General features: G+C 35.2%; 1 protein-coding gene across 2 annotated transcripts in view; it reads left to right on the forward strand.

Annotated features, from left to right (window-relative positions):
• LOC149777835 (scavenger receptor cysteine-rich domain-containing group B protein-like) overlaps positions 1-14,616 on the forward strand; it is a 53,877-nt gene extending 39,261 nt beyond the window's left edge. For both annotated transcript variants that reach the window (XM_089938905.1, XM_089938906.1), the window contains exons 5-9: positions 1,638-1,813; positions 3,818-3,959; positions 11,930-12,105; positions 13,077-13,218; positions 14,255-14,616. In XM_089938905.1, coding sequence (XP_089795031.1) covers positions 1,638-1,813; positions 3,818-3,959; positions 11,930-12,105; positions 13,077-13,218; positions 14,255-14,423 — 805 coding nt within the window. In that variant the 3' untranslated portion in view covers positions 14,424-14,616. The remainder of the gene's footprint in view (positions 1-1,637; positions 1,814-3,817; positions 3,960-11,929; positions 12,106-13,076; positions 13,219-14,254) is intronic.
• Positions 14,617-22,393: the final 7,777 nt, after the last annotated feature.

Consider the following 22,393-nt stretch of genomic DNA (forward strand, 5'->3'; position numbering starts at 1 on the left):
TAGATATATATGGTGGAACACGTGTGAAAATGTGCGATTTCGTCGACAGTTGAACATGTCCATTTTCTAATGATGGCCATAAGAAATACTAAAAATAATCCACTAAAGTGGAAGAGGAGTTAAATAGTTAAATTTAAAAACAATTATATCATTCACGGCTTAAAGCTTTAGAAATTCAAATAAAAACAATTTGTTAATATGGGCATTGGTAATAGCTGACCATAATACGAAAATATGTAGCAAGTTTTACATACATCGGTTATATTTTTTAAAAAAAAGATTTTTTACATTATCCAAGTTTGTCTCACCGTGCATTCAGCTACATGACAGTAGATTTATTAATATGATCGTAACATCTACCAATTTCATAGCAATTCATACTGGAATAGCGGCGATAAAGAGATTGTGTCATACACTGCAGTAATCTCGAAGACGAAAAAAGCAAGAAGTCCATGGCGATGAAAGTGACTTCCTGATACACATCGCATACGTTTCAAGGCCAGCCGTCATAAATAAATTAATTATTTCGCAACAGTTCATAGTAACAATTGCACTGGGTGTTGGTTTTTAACGTAGCTTTAACAATGTTTCATTCATATCGATACGATATCTGCAAGTTATAGTGGCGTCTAGCACTGGGGCATCATGATGCAGACTTGTAGCATAATGTCCCACCCATTTACATTGTCCTGACACATGCCCGACCAGTCAAAAAACTAATCTCTTCATGCTGAGCGCCAGGCGAGGGAGCTGTAAGTATCATTTTTATGAGTCTTTGGTATGCCATGGATGGGGTTCGATCGCGCCGCCTACCCATTACGAGACGGACGCTCTAACCACTAGGACGTCGGAGCGGTCTGGCATAAGCGAAAAGATTTTCCAGAATTAAGCATATAAAGTTGGTGATAATATCTACCAAGTTCTTTTTACAATCCTTCAACACTGCTATACTAGATTTTGCCGAGTGGAAAGACGAACGAACAGACACGAGGATTACTTTTGTTACGATGCCGTGGTCTTAAACTAAGTAACCGAAAATAGCGAAGTCTGAAACATTTTACAAAATAAAACAATTAAATCGTTTCCAAACAATAAATGGTGAAAATGTACAATAACTTACACTATTGTGAATTAAATGCCAGATAGTCCTAAAATTATATCACAAGTCCAAAAGCAGAGCTTATTAAGTAAGCATTTTAGTAGTATTCAAAATGAATTCCAATAATGTATTTGCCGATACAGCAGTAAAATGTGCTAATGTGCCAACTGTTTTTCAATTATTAACTCCTTTTAAATAAAAGAAACAAAATAAATTATGGGAATAACTGTGGCATGAGGATATTTCAACCACAGTTGATAGACCAACTGATATTATATTTGTTGTTTTGGTAGATAAATTCACAAGTCTGAGATATATATCTTACATAATCCTCATTTTTAATTCATTTAATATAGTCACTGCTAAAAATTGATTTAAATTTTCCACTTTCATGATGTCATAAAGAGAACAAACATCAACTAATTTATTTGTTAAGAATTTAAAGGCTATCTCTTCCAGTAAACACTAAAATGTTAAATTAAGGATTGCTATCTTTTTTTTCGATCGATGTAGATACAATAAGTACTATTGTTTTTAGCTCAGGACAAGGCGCAATAGAGGCTATATTTGGTGAGGGTGAGGGGCCAATCTGGCTCAATAACGTGAAATGTAACGGAAACGAGACAAACCTGGCAGACTGTAAGCAAAGTGGATGGGGTCGACAATATTGCAGTCATAAGGAGGATGCAGGGGTCATCTGCGGACGCATACCTAGTATTCCTTTTTTCTTATCTTTGCATTTTATATTGTTCTTTCTTTTATCTTCGTTTTGTAACTTATGCTATTTGGGTTGCTTGCCTCTTTTAAAGTGAGCGCACTACATTAAATCATTGTAAAAATGTATGATGAAATATGAAAGAAATTATCCAAATTTTGAATGGAGTCAACTGCTGATGTGAGTTGCTCTGGAAAACAGTGTTTTCAAAAGATACAAGACATGTTTAAGTTCCAATTAATCATCTGTCTCCTGTTTATTTAGGTTTTGGTCAGTCGGTCGGTCTTTATGACTTTAAGAAAGACCTTCATGGTGCATATGTGACTTCATGGTAGATATCTATGGTGGGGAAGTACATTGCGAAACGTACAGTATGAAAGTGGCTCTAAATAATATAAAAATGTCCCAATAGAGAGACCACATTGTAATCACTGTAGCCCTATTTTAATGTCTTCTAAAGAAAGAAAACCTCTTATCTTGTTTGAAGAGCAGTAAAGGTTTTCTTCTGACAGGCGATAGCCAATCAAGTCAATAGAATCGACATCTTTACTAGGTATTGTCAAAGCATTTAACAAGTTGCTTTTTGATAGCTCCATTCAGTTTCATAAGGATATATTCCAAAAACAGTCGGGAAATAAATATCTTGTACTGGAAAAGCAAACACAAAATCAATTCGTATTTATTGTTGAACGTTGCTATTTTTATAGTTTTAAAAGGAAAACAAAACAGCAATTTCAGGAGGAAATGGTCTTATCAATCGATGCATTCAGAAGATAACATACAATTACAAGAAATAACTCGCTTAAATCTGAACTTTCGATTAAATATCATAAAATAGGTATCATATGGTAAGTAGTGTCATCAGTGATATATATATATATATATATATATATATATATATATATATATATATACATATATATATATATATATATATATATATATATATATATATATATATATATATATATATATATATATATATATATATATATATATATCGACACCGAGAGAAAATGAACAATACCATACGCATTATGAATAAATATTGACTGATCAGTAATATGGCGTATTTATTTTATGATATTGGTTTAGGTTATGCATAGCAAAACATAATGTGGTCGCGTTCGCATGTGTTGTTTCACAGTTTTTGTTTCATGTAAGACAGTGCCTTACTGACATGTGAAACACAGATATTGGTCCCTATTTCTCATCGGTTAACATATTTCCCAACTCACGAAAAACAAGGCATTGAATGCATCACAAGCCTATAGTGTATAACATAATGAATCTAAGTAGGAAAGAAATCTCACATGCATCAATTATATAAGAAATTTATTGCAAGCGTCCGACGCTAACCAATATTTTCGAGTATATACAAGACAATACCTAAATAGCAACAAGCATGTAAATGAAATCTGCACGTGATATTCCAGATCAAGATCAGTGGCAACCTGTCTATCTTGTGTTAAGGCTAACATATTATTAGCACTCATCGAAATACCTGCATCTTTTTCTACATAAACCATAAGGTTAGAAGTGTTCAAGAGAATCGTGGAAACTATATTCGATTACGAAAAGTTAATTTGGGGTATATTTTCAAGATTCAATTAAGAGTGTTCAATAATATTCATCTAAAATCTTTATCCTTCAACATTTGGAAAAACTAAAAGGATAACATATTACAGGCCATAACAAAAAGGTATTAAAGACAAAATGAGCTATATCAAATGGAAATACAGTTACCATTATTAACAGATCCTTGCAAGGACTTTTGACAATGAACATAGTTTCATCGTCAACTCTATATGCGTGAGGAATTTCGTTACCAAAAACTTGATATTGTAATGCAAGCAAGTAAACCGTTTTAAGTTAATTATTTCATGATAGTTCCCTTCGAAACAACGTAGAATTCTAAAATATTATCGTTTCAACGAGATACCAAAACAATATGATTCTATAAAGACTCATTATTTATATAGGATGTATATTTTCTATAACAGTGTTCGATGTGCGATTAATGGGAGGTAGTTCCGCAAATGAAGGACGAGTTGAATTTCTCCTTGCTGACCAGTGGAGCACTGTGTGTGATGATGGTTGGGATGATAAAGACGCTGCTGTTGTATGCCGAATGTTTGGCATCGGGTATTATATTTTTTGTGTTAGTCTTTTAAACTGTACAATAGTTTAACCTGATGTGAATATGTTTTATTATCGTCGCAATATTATATATGACCAAGTCAACGTGTGGACTTGTTCTACGTTCAGTGTGCTTTGTGCAAAGTTTGTGAAGATTTGCATTCGTTGTTCCTCTCTCCCTTAAACTTATAACTTATTAGGATATTATTACATAATGCATATGATAACTTGAATAAGATAAGTGAATTATTATAATGACTCTTAAGCTATTGAATATAATTCGACAAAGACTATTGCACTGTCGATTCTTTTTAATATCATTACAAATGCAAATCGGCATTACATGATGACCGCCATAATTATACCTTTAAAGCAAGTTATTCGATAAGTAGAAACTGACCAAATTTCCTAGAAACATTATAAAAAGGCAGAAGAAACAAGTTTATTAAGTTTAGCTTCTGTCATTAAATGCGAAGATTTATTTTACCAAATCAACATAATTGAAACAGCTGTTGCAATCAAATGATTTGACCGAGACGTACATGAACATATTCTCTAAACGTTCTAAAAGTATGACCAGATTTAACAGAAAAACTTGTAAATCTAGTATGCTCTTGGTGTCAACAAATGATACCGATCTTCATCAAAATGTTTCGAAGTTTCACAAAAGAGAAAACTTCGGAAGTACTCTAATAGGTAAAGAGCTGAACAGGATTGGATAACATGAGATATCTGGCATTCATAACCTTAGAATTTACATAAAGTATGCCGTTCCGTCTTAAAATGTGACTGCAGATTTTCAAAAAGGAATATTAGAACATAGATGTTACATCCTCTCAGGAAGTCGGTAAAAAAAAATCAAAGTTGATTAAGACATCTCTAAAACGAAAATATTTCAAAATGGCATGAAATTTGTGGTGTTCTTTCTGTAAAAGTCCCCATTGATACCAAACAAGGCGCCTCAAAATGCAGCAAACAACATATGGTCAAGAGTAACTGAACATATTGTAAATTTAAGCCGTTTTTAAATTTTACATCGACAACGCAGATTTACCATAAAATGTGCCAACTGTGTTTAAATATTAGAGTAAGTACTATCTACATCAAAATCACCGAAATTGTCTTAGTATGTCTCATAAAACTCAGAAACAAATCAGAATTGGACAAATCGTTCTAGGTCGCTGCCAATTATAGGACAGTCGAAATTATACATATATTAGGTGTATTATTAGCTGGTCTTGCCTTCTTCTTACCATTTTTGGCTCCTGACATAGCCTCTGTACGCCATGAATTGGGCAACGTGCTGCATAATGTGTGCATCCCAAGGATGATTCTCATTAATAATTAATAAAAGTGACCTGTCATGGGTCAGTAAGGGCTTATGACGTATATTAGAGCCCAAACAGGGAAATGGTGGTCATAACGATGCAGATTAACACTGCTCACTCTATCTACAACCCAAATATGATCAACACGCCTACGCCTTGTTTAGGCTGTATACGGTACCATTAATCATCAGTAGCAGGCAGCCAGTACTGGATCGGACAATACTTTCACAGCCTATATAAGCTAGCTGTGGTATTGCATCATCTACAACTGAGTTAGATTGTATCAAAATGGTCGATCTTAAGTGCGTTTAAATTGAGACAGAGCTAAGTATTTTTGATGTAATATGCATCGGGTTAGAACAGGTTTTGCTAATATCGAAAACTAACTGAATATTTCTAGTAAATGAGCATTAAAATATCCATTCGACCTATACTTTATCTATGTGATTATTATTACAAGAGGCGTAAATATTAATGACCTATTTTTTCGATATTAATTGGCTAAGGGAGGGGCCCATCACGTGTTTTCCAAAACGATCTTGTAGCGTTAAATACGTAGGTTTCATTTACATTCTCAGGTCAAAAGATCGCTGGTTCGAACTCACGTTTTGGACAAAATGTTTCTTTTTGAGTAGGGAGGCAATCGACTCTAGCTAGAAAAATATGACACAGTGAATGTCAAAATGTGATGATTGAAAGGCCATTTCAGTGATGCGGCATTTTATTAAGGAATGGAATCTGAACAGTTTTACAAATTAATATGCCACAAGACAGAAGAGAACGCTCCCGAGCATAAGAGACAATTAGTAATTGATTTTGTTTAACATACACAACCCAATTATACTGGTGAAATTTAAAAGACTTTGACATTATTGCGTACGTACGTCAGTCTGAAGAAAGTATGTTGACATTGTACTCAGTGATGCCTTATTTTAGGTTATTGATGCTGATGTCTTCCGGAAAGATATTTTTGATCTTGCGCCGCAAACGAATTTCACTATCAGGATCCTGAAATAAGCATAGTTAATTATCTGACGAGTTTTTTTTTCTATTTCGCATTACTGTTGGCAAACTCCACGAATTTGTTTTGTAAAAAAATAGTTCTGAAGGATTATAACGAGTTACAACGCTGACGAATGGAAGAATCAATGGCCTCCACTTATCATGTATCTTGCGTTTATGACCCATTTTTTAAATCTCAAAAACCAAAAGTCATATCTGTGATCCAGAAACATCCCAGCACGTTTAGAATCATTGGAATTGATTCTCCAAATGGTAGTACGTGAGTTGTCGCAGTACTCAGAGATGGATCATTTGAGAGTATTTGGGCCGAAATGAAGTTAAGACACATTCGTCTTGAGTTGATGTATTTATTTGTTATGGGGTGTTCAGATAATGGGCCGCATTATTTACAACAATATCAGGTAATATTTTAATTCATGATCAAAGACTATCTATCCATATTTTGCTTACGGCCAGTTAGATAAACCTTATCATATATATCTCAATGATATTGTGTTGCAACAAATGCAAAGAAAAATATGAACCCTGCGGCAAAATATGCCACTATATATACTGTAAAACATATAAGGTAGTGCTACGTACTGGTCCAGGAGCTGGGGCATGTACTAAATGTGACCTCGGAGTCAAAGCAAATAATCATCTCTGCCTGTCATGTGGATGTGTTCGTGAATATTACTAAACACGCAAATCGCACAGCAATGTGACCACACAGACACATATTATTGTATATGTTGATGCTGAAATAAAAGAACCAAATAGATAGAATCAAAGGAATTGCTTTTTCTGATCCTGGTTCAATACTAAAGCTAACACAAGTTATTGACGGATTTCTTAATTAGAAAATGTTTATGTTTATATAAGGATACATAACGTGTGTCAACGTATACAAATCGCACAATAGCATAGAATACACAAACTAAGGAATATACGAAATGCCGACATAATTGAAATAATGAGACCAATACTTACACTAAATCCGGCACCGTTAACTAACCCACCACTAGTTGTTAATGCTGAGCAAGTTTTGAATCAGTACGAACACGGTTGTATAAGCCAATATGCACAAGAACGGCACAAACATATTCAATGCAGAGAAATCAGCCCACTACAGTACACATATAAAGGAAAGTTCCATATGAAAAGAGCTCTTTGAGATTACCAACAAGCCAATGTCAAGGAACAAATGTACACCACTTCCAACTACCTTCTCTCCAGGTGACCTTTCGGACCAGTTTGCAAATTTCTTTCACGACAAAGTGCAAACCATTAGAGATAAGTTTGACAACACAATCTCAGTTGACTCGTAGTCACCATATAGTTGTAATACAGAATTTCAGCGGCAACCATTAACAGTATAGAACCTGTCCCTATGGATTTAGTACGTGCAATCGTGAAGGGTGCACCAAATTCATGTGAACTTGATAAAATTCCAACATCACTGCTGCTTGAGTGCTTAGATCCAATATTGCCTTCACTAACAAAACTTATTAATATATCTCCCTCTCATCCGGGGAATTCCCATCAATTTTCAAAACTGCTATTGTAAAGCCTCTGCTGAAGAAACCAATTCTCGACCGTAATCATTTAAAGAAATACCGACCAGTTTCCAATCTCCCATAAATACAAAAAAAATCTTAGAAAAAGTTGTTCTATCCCAGCTTGTATCTCATCTGAAATCAAAAATACTTTTTTTCCAATGTACAATCTGCATATCGTCCTTGCCACAGTACTAAAACTACTCTTCTGAAAGTAGTCATTGACCTCTCTGCTTTTGATAGCGGAAAGATTACAATCCTCACGTTCCGTGATTTGTCTGCAGTATTTGACACAATAGACCATGTTATATTACGTCTCTAGCATGTATTTGGCATTCATGATAAAATCTTACTGTGGTTCAAGTCCTACTTGGTCAACAGGACACAAATTGTGACCGCAAATGGAATACACTCCAGCCCAGTTGATCTATGTTCTGGTGTTCCACAGGGGATTGTTCTTGGACCTGTTCTCTTTATTGTATATACTCAGCCGCTTTCAAGTGTCATAGATCATCATCCAGTGTCTCACCAATTGTACGCTGATGAAAACCAAATATATAAATCTAGCCACCCAACTTAAGTTGATGCTACCATCGAAGGTGTAGAGAGGCGCATTTCTGATGTGAAACCATGAATGACATGTAATAAGCTGCAGATGAATGATGATTAAAACTGATACCATTATGATTACAACACAAAAACTTTTCCATTCACATCCTTTACCTCAAACAATAAATATCTGCAACACCAACATTACATTCACAGTCAGAACAAAACCTAGATGTTGTTCTGGACAGTACTCTCGTACTGCACCAACGTGTCATGAACATATGCAATACTGCATTTCTTGAGCTGAGACGCATCAGCTCCATTCTCAAATATCTTTCAGATGATGCCACTTAAACACGTGTGTTCATTAGTACTTTCAAGACTGGATTATTGTAACTCGATTCTTTCTGGTTCGTCTCAATAACTACTCCAGAAACTTCAAAATGTTCAAAACACAGCTGCTCGGATCATCCTTAGAGTACCAAGATCAGAGAACCCCCCCCCCTTCGCTATGTACCATACACTGGCTATCCAATCAAACACAAAATTTGTTCTCCGTGCTACGTTTCACTGACGAACTCCAGTCTAACATGCCTATCCGAGATCACCTATGAGTACACACCACCGAGATACTTACGCTATTCTTCTAACAATCGAATAATCATTATTATTCCCACGATGAAAATGAAGTCATATAGACAACGTTCTTTTGCATACCAGGGCCAAGCAACGTGGAATGAATTGCCCGCTTAACTTAGACATAAAGACACAGTGATCTCATTCAATAGTGCTCTTAAAACTCACATTTTGTACTGCAAGAACAAACTTAAAGACCTAATAATGTTTCATTTCTTAAATATTTTCATCATGTTTTATGTTTTCTAATTTCATGGTGTTCGTATTTGTGATCATGTCATTATATATGTTGCTTTTGATGTCTTAGGTGTTGTCTAATAATATAAAGCGCTTAGAGCTTCTAAAGATTAGGCGCTATACAAAGTCCTCATTATTATTGTTATTGTTATCTTGGTTTTAAAGCATTGTAAGCACTGGTGTCTTAATCGACACAGCAAGCATTTATTGATTTCACATGTAAAGTACGTTTAATATGCTTCAAATGTTAATTAGCATTTACGGACGTTACTCAGCTCGACGTGGATTAGTAGCTGGTTTCCCACAAAAGTGGAGTTGACATAGTCGTGCCGTTGTTGGTGTTGGTCGAGATGAGCTTGTGAATTTAAGATTAAACTGACAAATTTTAAACGTCTGATGTTGATATTCAAGATAATACTGTCACGCTCAATACATTGTTGCGTGAAGCCTGGTTGAAGTCGATAAAAACAGGATATCCGGACATACTGGTATGTCGGTTGCGTTTCTCGAACATTACTGTTGCTTAGGCTACGGTTAAATAGCTAACGTTTATTTGCAGATTTCACATTACAGAGCAGTGAAGAAAAGACAGAAACTGATATTAAGATAATAAATGATCTAATTGCTTTTGATGATGCGAGTGGTCCAAATAAACCTAAATTTCATATCATAACAGGGCCATGTATCTATAGTGGATGGAGTCAAGTAACACTATTGATAAATAATTAAACTGGTCAACGAATAGTAGTAATACGTAACAAACCAGACACCGGTATTCCAAAATCTTTAATATATACGACACCTATATCACTGATAGCGAAAGATAAAATTCATTTTGAAGAAATGCACGTCTATGCATGCTACAACTTAACAGTCTTTTGTGGTCGTGTTTAAGATTAAATGATTATATAAAGTGATGGATTCTGATCGTGGCTAAAACGTTGCGACATTTACTGAGGTGGTGTTAGACAAATTTACAGTGGACCTTAACATTGATCATAATGTTGTGCCACTTGTCTTAGGAGACATGCGTCAGAGTGTTGTTACTAGACTCTTGCATACAATCAGTAATAATTATCTTAAGCATCAAATAGAAACTGACCATTTGGACCAATAATCTGCCAGTGTCAACTCGATAAAAACTTGAAGTAATCGCATTAGCAAGTGCAAATGCTCAAGAGTTGGCTGAAGCACTAGATTTGAAAACGGTAAATATGAGCTATGTTATATCTTTAATGATAATGGTATACAGCGAAATAGAACAGAAAATTAATAATATGGAAAAAGGGCACACAACGTCTCAAACGTGCAAATAGTATAGCAGTTCCTCACACTTGTTATTAAAAATCGTAGAATACACTCTAAAATAACGACAGGGAAAATAAAAAGGAAATGGATAGCAACAACAACTAAAAAATGATGGATGATATTAAAGCCGAACTGGAGTTTCAGAAGAATTACTATTATCCGCTCGATTGGGAACAAAATGTACTAGAGTAATGACTGCCAGCCATTGATAAAGTATAGGCATCATGTGTGTGTATGTGTTTTGATCACCCATGGGTTGTAGATAATATGAATAGTGTTAATTTGCATTATTTTGCCCCCTTTTCCTTCTTGGGCTCTATATATGTATCATAAGCCTCTATGAAGGTTCCTCTTCATGGATTAATAATGCTAAACAAACATGGGTTGCACATAGTGGGCAGCACTCTTGTCATGTTTTGGTAGATAGACGCGGCTGTAACCTAGATTAGTTGAAGGGGCAAATCCCACATGATAATTCTACTTATTTGTCTTTGTGTCATGCTAGGTCAAGGATGTGCAAACTTTTTCAGTCAAGGGCCAGATTGCATTTTTAAGACCAATCCAGGGCCGCAAACTAATTTCTTTAATGTAATAACTGTTTACGGGTCAGATTTCTGTAATGTTTTAATTTGCCCTGATGGCCGGGCAGAACACGTTCACCGGCCGGAGGTTGAGCATCACCGAGCAAGATTGCGTGTTCAAAATACTCGGCGGCAACAAAACATTTTATTTACTTTTTTTCTGGTATTTTTATGTTGAAATTATCTTTCAAACTCACTCATCCAATCTTATTACGTTTTTATTTTTAAGTTGAAACTTTCTTTTTATTATATATTTCATACCTCGCTAATAACAAACTAAGGCATATATGTTAGGTTTCGATAGCAGGACAAAATTAATAAATTGTAGTGGTTGTATTCTAATGATGTCTCCAAATACCTGTTCCAACAGCAATAAACATGAACAAAAAGACTTGCCATAGCGTTTGGATGAAAAGATATTTTTTAAATACTTATGAAGACTCACCTCCTAGGAGCGGCAATTAAACTAGTTATAGAACAGCAACCTTTCAAATACCACAGCTATTTACTATTAAATTTAAAGATTTTGTCGATGATGGACAGGTAAAAGAATTTAATCGGACTTATATCGCTTTATCAAGTCACGAAAAGGGCTCAGAAAACTTGAAATGTTTACACCAATGTCGTTTTTGTGCATGGCGTCTTTTGTTTACCTAATTTGTACCACGGTAGATTATGAAATTAAATTTCTGCATTGTCCCCAAAAATGTTTACTATTCCAATTAGTAGTATTTGGTTATGAAATCCGATAATTATCAACATATATCCATCGTCGTTAGTTTGGGACACGCCACGAGAGAGGCCACATTCAGTGCAGGTTCAGGACGCATCTTGATGAACTTGGTGAACTGTTTCGGAAATGAGACAAATCTGTTCGAGTGTAAGCATGGAGGATGGAGGCCATATTCCTGTAGTCACAGTGAGGATGCTGGAGTCATTTGCGGACACATACCAAGTACATTGATCTTTCTATTCTGTCCTGTCCTTGAGATGATAAAACTCTGAGTTACAGTTAATATATGAGCTACACTTCAGAGACAGTTATTGAACCACGTGACTAGTTGCAGCAAAATATAAAGAACAAACTATGCTCAGACGTTGTATGATTTCCTTTCAAGTACATGTTTTCAACTCTTTGTATTTTGCTGCTCCTTGACTCTTTTCTTTAAGCATGAGCTCGTAAGATTTTGATCTAAGCAAATATATAAGAAAATAAAAAAAAATTGCAAGTAATCAGAGCTGATCATTTTATAAAAGTACATGGATAACTTTCAAAGAGTCCTATTCACTTTCACCATTTTCTAACTTCCGTACGATATGACTTGTGTCGATGTAATAGTCCAATTGTATGTAATCTTTCTTGTCAACTCTCCAACTCACGATTCCCCATCACGCACGGGAAGAATAAAAAACGCAAATAAAAGTATAGTAAACCAACGAAAACAGAAGAACATAGAAGTATAGCGTTAATAAAACCTTCATTATTGGATTGTCCGAAAACTAGTTTTAAAGCATTTCACAAGAAAACGTAAGGACTTCCATTATTAGATTCCACGGAAACTAGTTCCACATAATTTCTGAAAGGCTAGTGACGTTCGCAGTAATATATATATATATATATATATATATATATATATATATATATATATATATATATATATATATATATATATATATATATATATATATATATATATATATATATATATATATATCATATAACAATTATGTTACTCCGGTAAAACTGGCAAGAGAAACAAACTAAAAATAATTTATCGCTAATAAATGGTCGAAACAATAAATAAAATATTTTTTATGGTCACAGGAGAAGTGCTTTCATGAACTGAAAATATATGATTAATAGCGTTTGATATTAAGAAAATTATATTAGATTATATATGTATATGCGTGTTTGTCATGATGTAGATACCCACATACGATTGGTTGGAGACGGTTCAGCAAGTGAAGGACGGGTTGAAATTCTTCTCGCTGGAGAGTGGGGTACTGTGTGTGATGATGAGTGGGACGACAAAGACGCTACTGTTGTCTGTAGAATGCTTGGCTTCAGGTACAATTATCTTTTCAAAAGTGAATAACTCATTTTTAGGCTCTCTTAAGAATGACTAAATGTAATAGAACTTAGCTTAAAAATGACTCTATCTAAGTTAACGTTAGCCTATTTTCAGTTTATAGTTTGGTCGTTTTCCTGCGATGTACGTTGTCCATAAATATGTGATCCACTTTCATCAACTTCTCGAAATACTGGAGAAAAATTAAAACCAAATTTAACTGGGAGCATCGTTCTCCTCAGGTTTAGCTACACCACACAGATTTCTTATTCTAAGTAGTTTGGCACTAAGACCTTTGAAATGTTTTATGTGGTGCAGATCTTATATTTAATATTTCTATGATACAAAGAACATAAAAAGATACAAAGGGTTTGACCTGAAACATTTAGTACAAAAAGTTGACTAAATTTTAAACTGAAGTTTTAAAGCTTTTCACGTTCGTATATTTCTTTAGACCAGTAAATACAATAACCAGTTGTAACTGAAGCAATAGGAATTGTTCTGGAATGGAACTATTTCATCCAGGACTTAATGCACACTGTTGGTTACAAATGTTATACTTGTCAATACTAACTTGATCCTCTTGTTTTAATTAAGTCATTGGCCACAGTTGCTCACAGTTGTTACAAAACCATGTAAGATTAAAGCTCTTCATCACCATATAAATTAAAAATAAATTTCCAAGACATTCCTTAACTGGGAGCATCCTTCTCCTCAGGTATAGGTACACCACTCTCATTTTTTATCCAAAGTCGTTTGGCACTAAGACCATTGAAATGTTTTATATGGTGCACATCGTCCATTTAATATTCACATGGTCCATACAAAATATAAACTGTTTCATGAAATATTATGATAACCTTGATTTGATATTCAATATATATATATATATATATATATATATATATATATATATATATATATATATATATATATATATATATATATATATATATATATATATATATATATATATATATATATATATATATCATAGTCAACTTTGGAGTAATAGAGGCCATCTTTTGTTTTTAGCTCAGGGCAAGGCGCAATAGAGGGAGTATTTGGAGAGGATTCGGGGCCGATCTGGCTCAATAACGTGAACTGCAATGGAAACGAGACAAACCTGGCAGATTGTAAGCAAGGTGGATGGGGTCGGCATTCTTGTAGTCATAGTGAGGATGCTGGAGTTGTCTGCATTTAGCTCTGAGGCCTTTACGTCTGTTGAACCATATATTGATTTGTATACGAGTCTTTGACATCTTGCACTCCTGAACTCGTTCAATATATTAATTTACCTTTATTTTATTCTAATTACGTATCATATAATTGTATTATGATGAATGAAAATCATATATTTGTCTCTGTATTTAACTAATAAATACATAGAAGGTTAAGATGTATTGATGTGTCATTATTGTAATGTAAATTCGCTATTTTGACACGACCGGACTTACGACATGAACATCACGTCATTTAGGGTCAACTGTCACAAATATATATAAATATTTTGTTTCCATTGTTGGGCTGGCGACAATGATTTATTTTTTATCTGAATATGTCGACGCTAAATATGATTCATTTCGAATCCAAACACAAACATTTGACCGGAGCAGTGCAGTTCTAATGTTGAAAAAATTCAAGCCGAATTTATCAAAACTTGGGGAAATATTTACTGTTTTCTCAAAGAAGAAAGTAGTACAAAGAGTAGCCGTTGAAATGTTTAGTGGTAATTTGCATGCTTTCTACATTGTCTTCTTTCCAGAAACTAAACACTTTTCAATGTATTCCAAAGGAATTTTTTTTTTTTAACTTTGAGGATAACCTTTTAGAAATTTTGTTAAATTGTGACCAAGCTCATTTTATGGTGTTTATATTTATTAGGATGTGTTATACAGTCTTGAAATAAATAACAGAAAGAAGCACATCCTACGTGATTTTTAAACACAACAAATAACTTGATGTTTCTTTGAGTTGCAAAGTCAAACTCTAAGAGGAAAATACTATATTGTGAATTAAATCTCAAATAATCCTAATAATTCTATCTCAATTCCCAAAGAAAAGAATGCTCCGAATGAAGTACATTATTGAATGTGCTGATGTGCCAATAATAGGATGATGCAACATTCTTGTTGTAGCAGGATGATTTAATCCAGAATGTCTTTGAAGGAATTCTCAAAAATCGCAAAATAGTGAATTTATCTAATATATCAGGTATCATTTCCAATTCGAATGAATACTGTGAAATTACATGATTCCTCTCAAACTATATCTCAGCACAACAGTAAATGAATCAACAGACTGAACCTAAAGGAATAATTATTAATTTTTTTGATTTCAGCCTTATCTAAAAAGATAAGACAAAAAATAACCTTGACATTGGCCAGAAGTTCGCTACCAGAACAGTTTCAGTTTCTGAAAACAACTGGACATTGAACTCAAACGCAGTTCACAGTCTAACCATAATTTACTAACAAGACAAAAAGTCGTTCCACACCAAACCTTTACCCTAAATTATGGACAAAGGTCAAGCACATATAACGCCTTTCTTTAGCGAAATCGCAGAAATTTACTGAAACGACATGCGATAAATATAAATACTCAAGAAAACAAAAGAAGAAATAATTTCCAAAAAGAACGGTCCGTTGAGAGATGCGGTGTTAGTAAGTCTAAAAGCCAAGAAAATAAATTATCGAACTAATTTATTGTGTTTCTACCGTGTTAAGTACAGAGAAAGTGGGTGACGTTTAATTTCGACAGCAACAAGCTTGAAAAAGAAACTAGAGTAACCAGATCAGCTTGTAAATGAACGACACAGATTAGTTAAGGATTCATTTCGAGACAAATAATGTTTGCATTGACATAAACAATTACATTCAGTTTTATGGTACAGTTAATTATAAACATAATTATTAAATATGCCACAAATGTTTAACAATAATTTGCAATAGCAGCACGTTTTATGGATGAACTTAGTTATGTGCCTATACAAGTATTGTGGGTTTGAATAAGAAATGCTTTTTCGAAGTGGCAGTGATTTGAATTCAATTAGATCCTACCAAGAGATGAATTAAATTAAATCCAACCATAGAAATATATACATTTAAGGGACTAAGTTAAGCTGGTATAGTGATATGAGATTTTTAGTTACAAATAAGGTCGCATTCAGTAGGTACAATTATATGTGATCCATAACTGATCGCATAAGGTCTTTTTGTACAGCCATGACTTGTCTACCTCCTGGAAATCATTTACATATTTTAGCCTCATTTCAAGTGTATATCTTTCATTTTATCTTATACATTCTTATAATTACTTGTACGTAGTTATTTTATTCGACACATTTTCCATAGATGTTTTGTCTCTGGGATAAAATACATCTAAAACCGAAATATTCTCAGTATCAATAGCTGATTTGATTTCTCTTGATATAATAGTAATAAAACACAAGGGGGTTTCTACACAACAAGGCTTCCATTTATACTTGTTGCGGTGCCATGAGGTTTTAGGACCGGTTGCCTATCATCCTTCCTTTTCTAAAACGGTTTCGGCAAAATGCATATCTTTGTCGGGGAAAGGCAGCTTTAACATGAAAATTTAGCACCGAGGGAAGTATAAAATGAGACATGGTGAAGTAGAAACTACCTTTATTATTACGACTGATGTATCTAACTGGTTGTGGCTTCTTGGCGCGAGATCGTCAGCGTCTCAGCTTTAGCTATGAGGAACGATTCATCATCATAGCAAAACAGATACCTTAACACTGATAAGGCAACCAGATTCAAGCATCCGGATAAAATTGTCATGAGAAACAATTGTCTTATCAACGTAGCATTTTTAGCTCCTCATCGACAGTGATTTGGGTGTATTTGACTTGCGATGTTGTATTATGGTGATTGTTTATTTTCTCCGGCAAAGCTTTTTGTCAGATGAGACAGTGTCACGGAATTGTATAAATACTTTTATTTATTAAATATATATATACTCGGGTCTCGTTTCTTGTGTACAACAATATCCGTGGGTGATTGATGTATATTGTACAATATTTCGAACAAGTGAGTTCGATTCATCCTATGCCGCACGTGCGAAGTGATTTCAGTGGTAGAAACCGAATGCTGCCAGACAATGCATGATGACTTCGTCTGTGTATAAGTGCCTCAACGTAAAGTTAAATCTTCACATTATGGAACGTCTTGTCAGTGAGCAGTCTACTTTAAGGACTGGTAAATCTTCAGATGTAGAGGCATGTGAATTATTAATTTCTTGTGTATAAGCTATAACTATTGTACTACCACATTTATTGTTGTATGTTTGCTATGTACCTTTGGTTTACGTAGTATAATGCAAATATTTTCTTTTCTGGTTTGAGACTTAGAAAGTGACTTATATTAGCAATATAAAGCTACATTTTTAAGAAACGTTTAGTACCGTAGGATTCTTGTCGAGTACGGTTAGGTTTATTTTTTAACATGTTTGTAATTATTGTGCCGATAACGTAATCTGTATAACTTACCGTATATAACGTTATTACGTTTTATCGTATATGCCCGTCTCATGCATAATACAAGGTGTTGGATGTATTTTTAGCTGACCCCAGTGACCCGAGGGATCACAGAATAACCCGAGTGATTGATCGACCAGCCGAATAGTTGATTGCATGACTGGTTGATTGATGGTCATATGTTTGACCACTGACTGATTCACTGGTGGGTTGACTGACCAGGGATTGACTGATTGTTGATTGACTGGTAGCCAAGTGTTGTGCTAGGACAGTGACGGAGTGATATTTTGTATCTGAGTGAATAAATGTTACTATATGAGTAATATTCGACATTGTTTACTATTTGAGCAAAAGACATATTTTCGTTGTGAAATCACTGAATCATTCACCCTTTGTCTTTGTACTGTGTAAGGTTATTTATTTGTATTTTTCATTATTAAGTCCATGCGTTTTATGTTATTTTGATCATATACGCGCACTTGGTAATTATAATTAATTGCTAATTCAAGTCGTTCAATATTAAACATTGTATTGGTATCCCCATCAAAAGTGTTCTGTTGTAAAATCCGAAATCCCACCCGGTTATCTTGTTAGAGGCAGAACAGTGAACTACTCTGAGTTATCTGGCTTGATTCGAGACTACTTTATCTTATTTTTGTTCTTGAAGTATGTTTTCATTATTTAACAGTACGCTCATGTGATTTACATCGTTAATAATCCTTTTCATTTTTAGATTAGTATCTTCCACAGTTATTTCGCTCTCCTTTATGTATAATAAGATTCACATTACCTTTATTGCTAAGACCGAGGACTCACATCATGATCTTTAACGTATTGCTTTATCATACTTCATTAGCGTAGTTTCAACAAGGTCACTTAGCATATCATCCTTTCATCCTTTATCAATCAGCACATGTATATCTTTCGGGTTGTGTTTGTTTGCGGTACTTATCAAATCCGGGGGAGGATGGGCTGCTGTATTTAGGATCTTATTCAACGTAACTATACGAGACGTCATATCCCGGAGAAAAGTTTGTTGGAACTTCAACAAAATCATTTACCATATCAGTGTAATCGCTCTAGATCTCGCCGATGTAGCCAGGCACTCTGCTAATATCCTTCTTCTATTGTAGTTTTGAAGATGACTCTTCTTAACTCGATCAGCTGGGATAATGGCGGACTCACCAACGTCTATTTTAACACCGATCTCTGATTTCGCTGTCTTTTTAAAACCAGTAATTTTCTTGCATTGCTGCTTCTAATCTCCGTTCTGTACTTTCGATGGCGCTTAGGGCAGGATTAATATCAATAATACCGTACTTTTACTCATGGCCATCCGTTAGTGATGTTATAAACAGGACGTATGCTCTTGCTAGAGCATCGGACTCTACTTTTTGCTTTAATATTTTGAGTAATGTATCAACATCATCGTAGTCTAGTCCAAGATTACAAAATACTCGTCTTGTTGCTAAAAAGTTTGGGTTTCTTCTGAGAAGTCCTTTTTTGACTGCTAGATTGTTTAGCTGATCGTGATTCTTTTTAAGTCAATCCTGTTCGTCTTTAGCGCCACCTAGTCCACTAGACTTGATTATGTTTGATCTATCAGCAGCAATGTCTCGTGCAACCTTTCAGCAGCGTATTGTGCAGCAGTTTTTCTATGGTCTCTTCCACTTGACGTCTAACCTATTTGAAGCAATATTTTACGAGAGTATCGTGGTTACTAACAGCTTAATCACCCTCGAAGCTGAAATTTCCAGACTGGTACTGCGGTTGGTCATTGTTTCCTATTCCAAAAATTAGAGTTAATAACATATTTTGTCCATTCTGACACACCAGATGTTCCAATATTGTTCCACATGATCTGGTTCATTTCCGAGATACATTGACGATACCGTAGCAACAAAACCTAAACGATTATTGGTAACATCAACCAGGTAAGGAATGTACCAGACATAATTTCCAAAAGGTTCTGTTCCAACTGAAACACGAACAACATAGGACTTATTTGTTACGAGGGCGTAGTAATATGTATTTACGATGTCTTTATTTTATTTGATCCCATATGAAGAACACGTCATCTTGTTCCCAGCCTTTTCGACGAGGATGTTAGAGCATTTGTTAGACTAAAGTAAGAAACAGCGTCCTCAGAATAAACTCGAAGCGATCATTTTGATATACGGCTGCTGGCCATTTGAAGCTCTCCCTTCATTATTTCACCAAACTTATTTAGGCCATAATTACGCAGACACTTAACATTCACGGCGTATGTGGGATCACCAAGTACATACTGACTAAGACCTATAATTACTTGACCTCCCATTTTAATAGAGCCTATCATCGCCGTGCCACCCTGTGGAACGTATTATGTTAGTTTTGTTTGAACTTGTAGCTTGCAGCATCCGAATCATCAGTTGGTGGAAAGCTTGTTGGTAACCATGCTATTCGGCATCATTGTGGAACCGGTGATTCCCATACAATTCATCACCGGTTTTACGTACTTTTAGTGTGCTGACGGTATTTAGCTGTTTTAAGCTCGCTACTTGTGATAAGTTCCCGTTTGCCAGAGGATATAATGTTCCTAGGTTGATTATTTTCTTACCAAGCATATTGAGGTTTCCGCTCATCGTTTAATAAGTCAACACTTGTTATATCAGAACCGTTACTGTCTCCGTTTTGTGTTCCTTATTTTATGTAGTAGCTTATCTTTATTATGGTATCTCCGATAAATAATAATGAGTCATATAACCAATTCTGACTAAGGTAACATACTAAACCAGCAGCAGAATAATGATTTACCGAATTGTCGCTACCTTATTGTTGGAAGGATTGGCTCGGGTAAAGCAAATTTACTGATGAACTTACTTCTAAACGATGATCTAAACTTTGATAAGGTGCACATTTATACCGTTAACCTCGAGCAGGATACGTATCAGCTGCTTGTTGATTATAACGAGAATTTTACGAATGAACTTGGGGTAGCCGATGACATCTTTACCATGAAGGCGACGGGCGATGTTCTTCCGGTCGGAAGATTCGACAACAGCGAGCATAACACTCGAAGTCACACTCGATGGGCTCACAGGGCCAAACAAAATACAGTTTCTCACCACATGTTCCACCGGAGTCCATGCTGAAGACTGATCCGAGACAGATTATCTACTATCTGTTAAACGTTGAGCAGCATATCAACACTATCACAATGCCATTAACTTACCCGAGCAGTAGACACCTTGATCGTCGTAACAAAGTTTGTAATATAATACCTGCACCTTAGGCCAGCACGTTAAAGTGTGGAACAGCGTCAACATTTATCTAGAGGACACCTGTAATGATTAACCACAGAAAAATTTACCGAAATGAAGTAATCGCTGGCAATCTTTTCGGAAGTATATATTTAAAACTAATTAAGCATGGACCACGTTTAGCTACTAAATTAGCACCTGCTGCAATGGATGCATCTAAAGCATTTGCCACGTGTTCAACCGAGGTTGGAGATAGCTGCGTTTAGAAATGTTGTCTGAAGAGATAAAAAAAAATGACATTAACAGCAACCTATCTCGTTATTGGTGACCCTCCTGCTTATTGATGAATGAGCCACTGAGTTCGAGTACATCGAGTACCTGGACGACAATTCCAATCACATGAACCCGATGAGGCTGAGAACAATAAACACTAGGACGAAGATCTTTGTTTGCTACCACACATAGCTTTTATCAAGGTGAGTGGTCGGTTGCTCAATGGAGCTGGTGCAGAAATAGCACTGCTTAATAATGTCTTGGGTTTATTTCGTAATGCCCGTTATTAGCTGGCTAATCAAACAATCCACCACATCGCAGAATACCTACCAATGGCTAGTAAGATTATAAATATCGTTTTTTGCGAGTATTATTCGAGATCAACTGCGACAAATATGTTATTGTTTAAAGATACAGCAACAGGTACAGCTATTTCAACAGATTATATTCCGCTTCGTAATCCAATTGATGCTGGTATTAATAATAATGCAGTTCTAGCTTTGGTAAGAAATTATCTGATTGGTATTGCTCCGCAACTCGGATAGATGCATTTACAGCTTGAGCTAACGCAGCTACCGTAAGTGCAACATTAACACTATTGTACAATGCTCTTAGTATTGCTGCACCTGGTGCTGCGATTGGTGGAACAGCTATGCTCGCCATAGTGAATCAGATAATACCAATTTGGCGTCTCAGAAATGTAAGTTGCAACGAAGGTTACGCTATGCGCAGAGCTTTTTTTCTGATAACGGTGCTCAGGTCACAACGTTTCTTCCTTTGTCCAGCATTTGCTGATTTTGTCGTGATGTTAATAAAGTTTTTCATTGCATCAAACACACTATAATCCTAAACAGAGCAACGGGCGACAACATAGTTCTAGAGCTGATGGACTAATTTGGTATGCAGCAGCTGTCACTCTGGGTTCACAAGGTGGTGCCATCTGTAGCGAAGCAGCTAGAACTTGGAGAATATCTAGCAACGTTTTCAAGACTCGTTTACTTTGAGCTTAATAACATTTATATGCATGCGATACCTGATAGAATAGGTTACACATGGCGAGTAACAATATCAACATCTGAATAGCTGCGACGGCACATATTTGTTGTGTTCCAAACAGCAGCTCGCGCAGACGATAATGTTCAAACAGCAAACAAGAGA

The sequence above is a fragment of the Sinohyriopsis cumingii genome, chromosome 17, assembly GCF_028554795.1.
Source record: "Sinohyriopsis cumingii isolate HCF-2022 chromosome 17, ASM2855479v2, whole genome shotgun sequence".
In the NCBI taxonomy this organism is placed as follows: Eukaryota; Metazoa; Mollusca; class Bivalvia; order Unionida; family Unionidae; genus Sinohyriopsis; species Sinohyriopsis cumingii.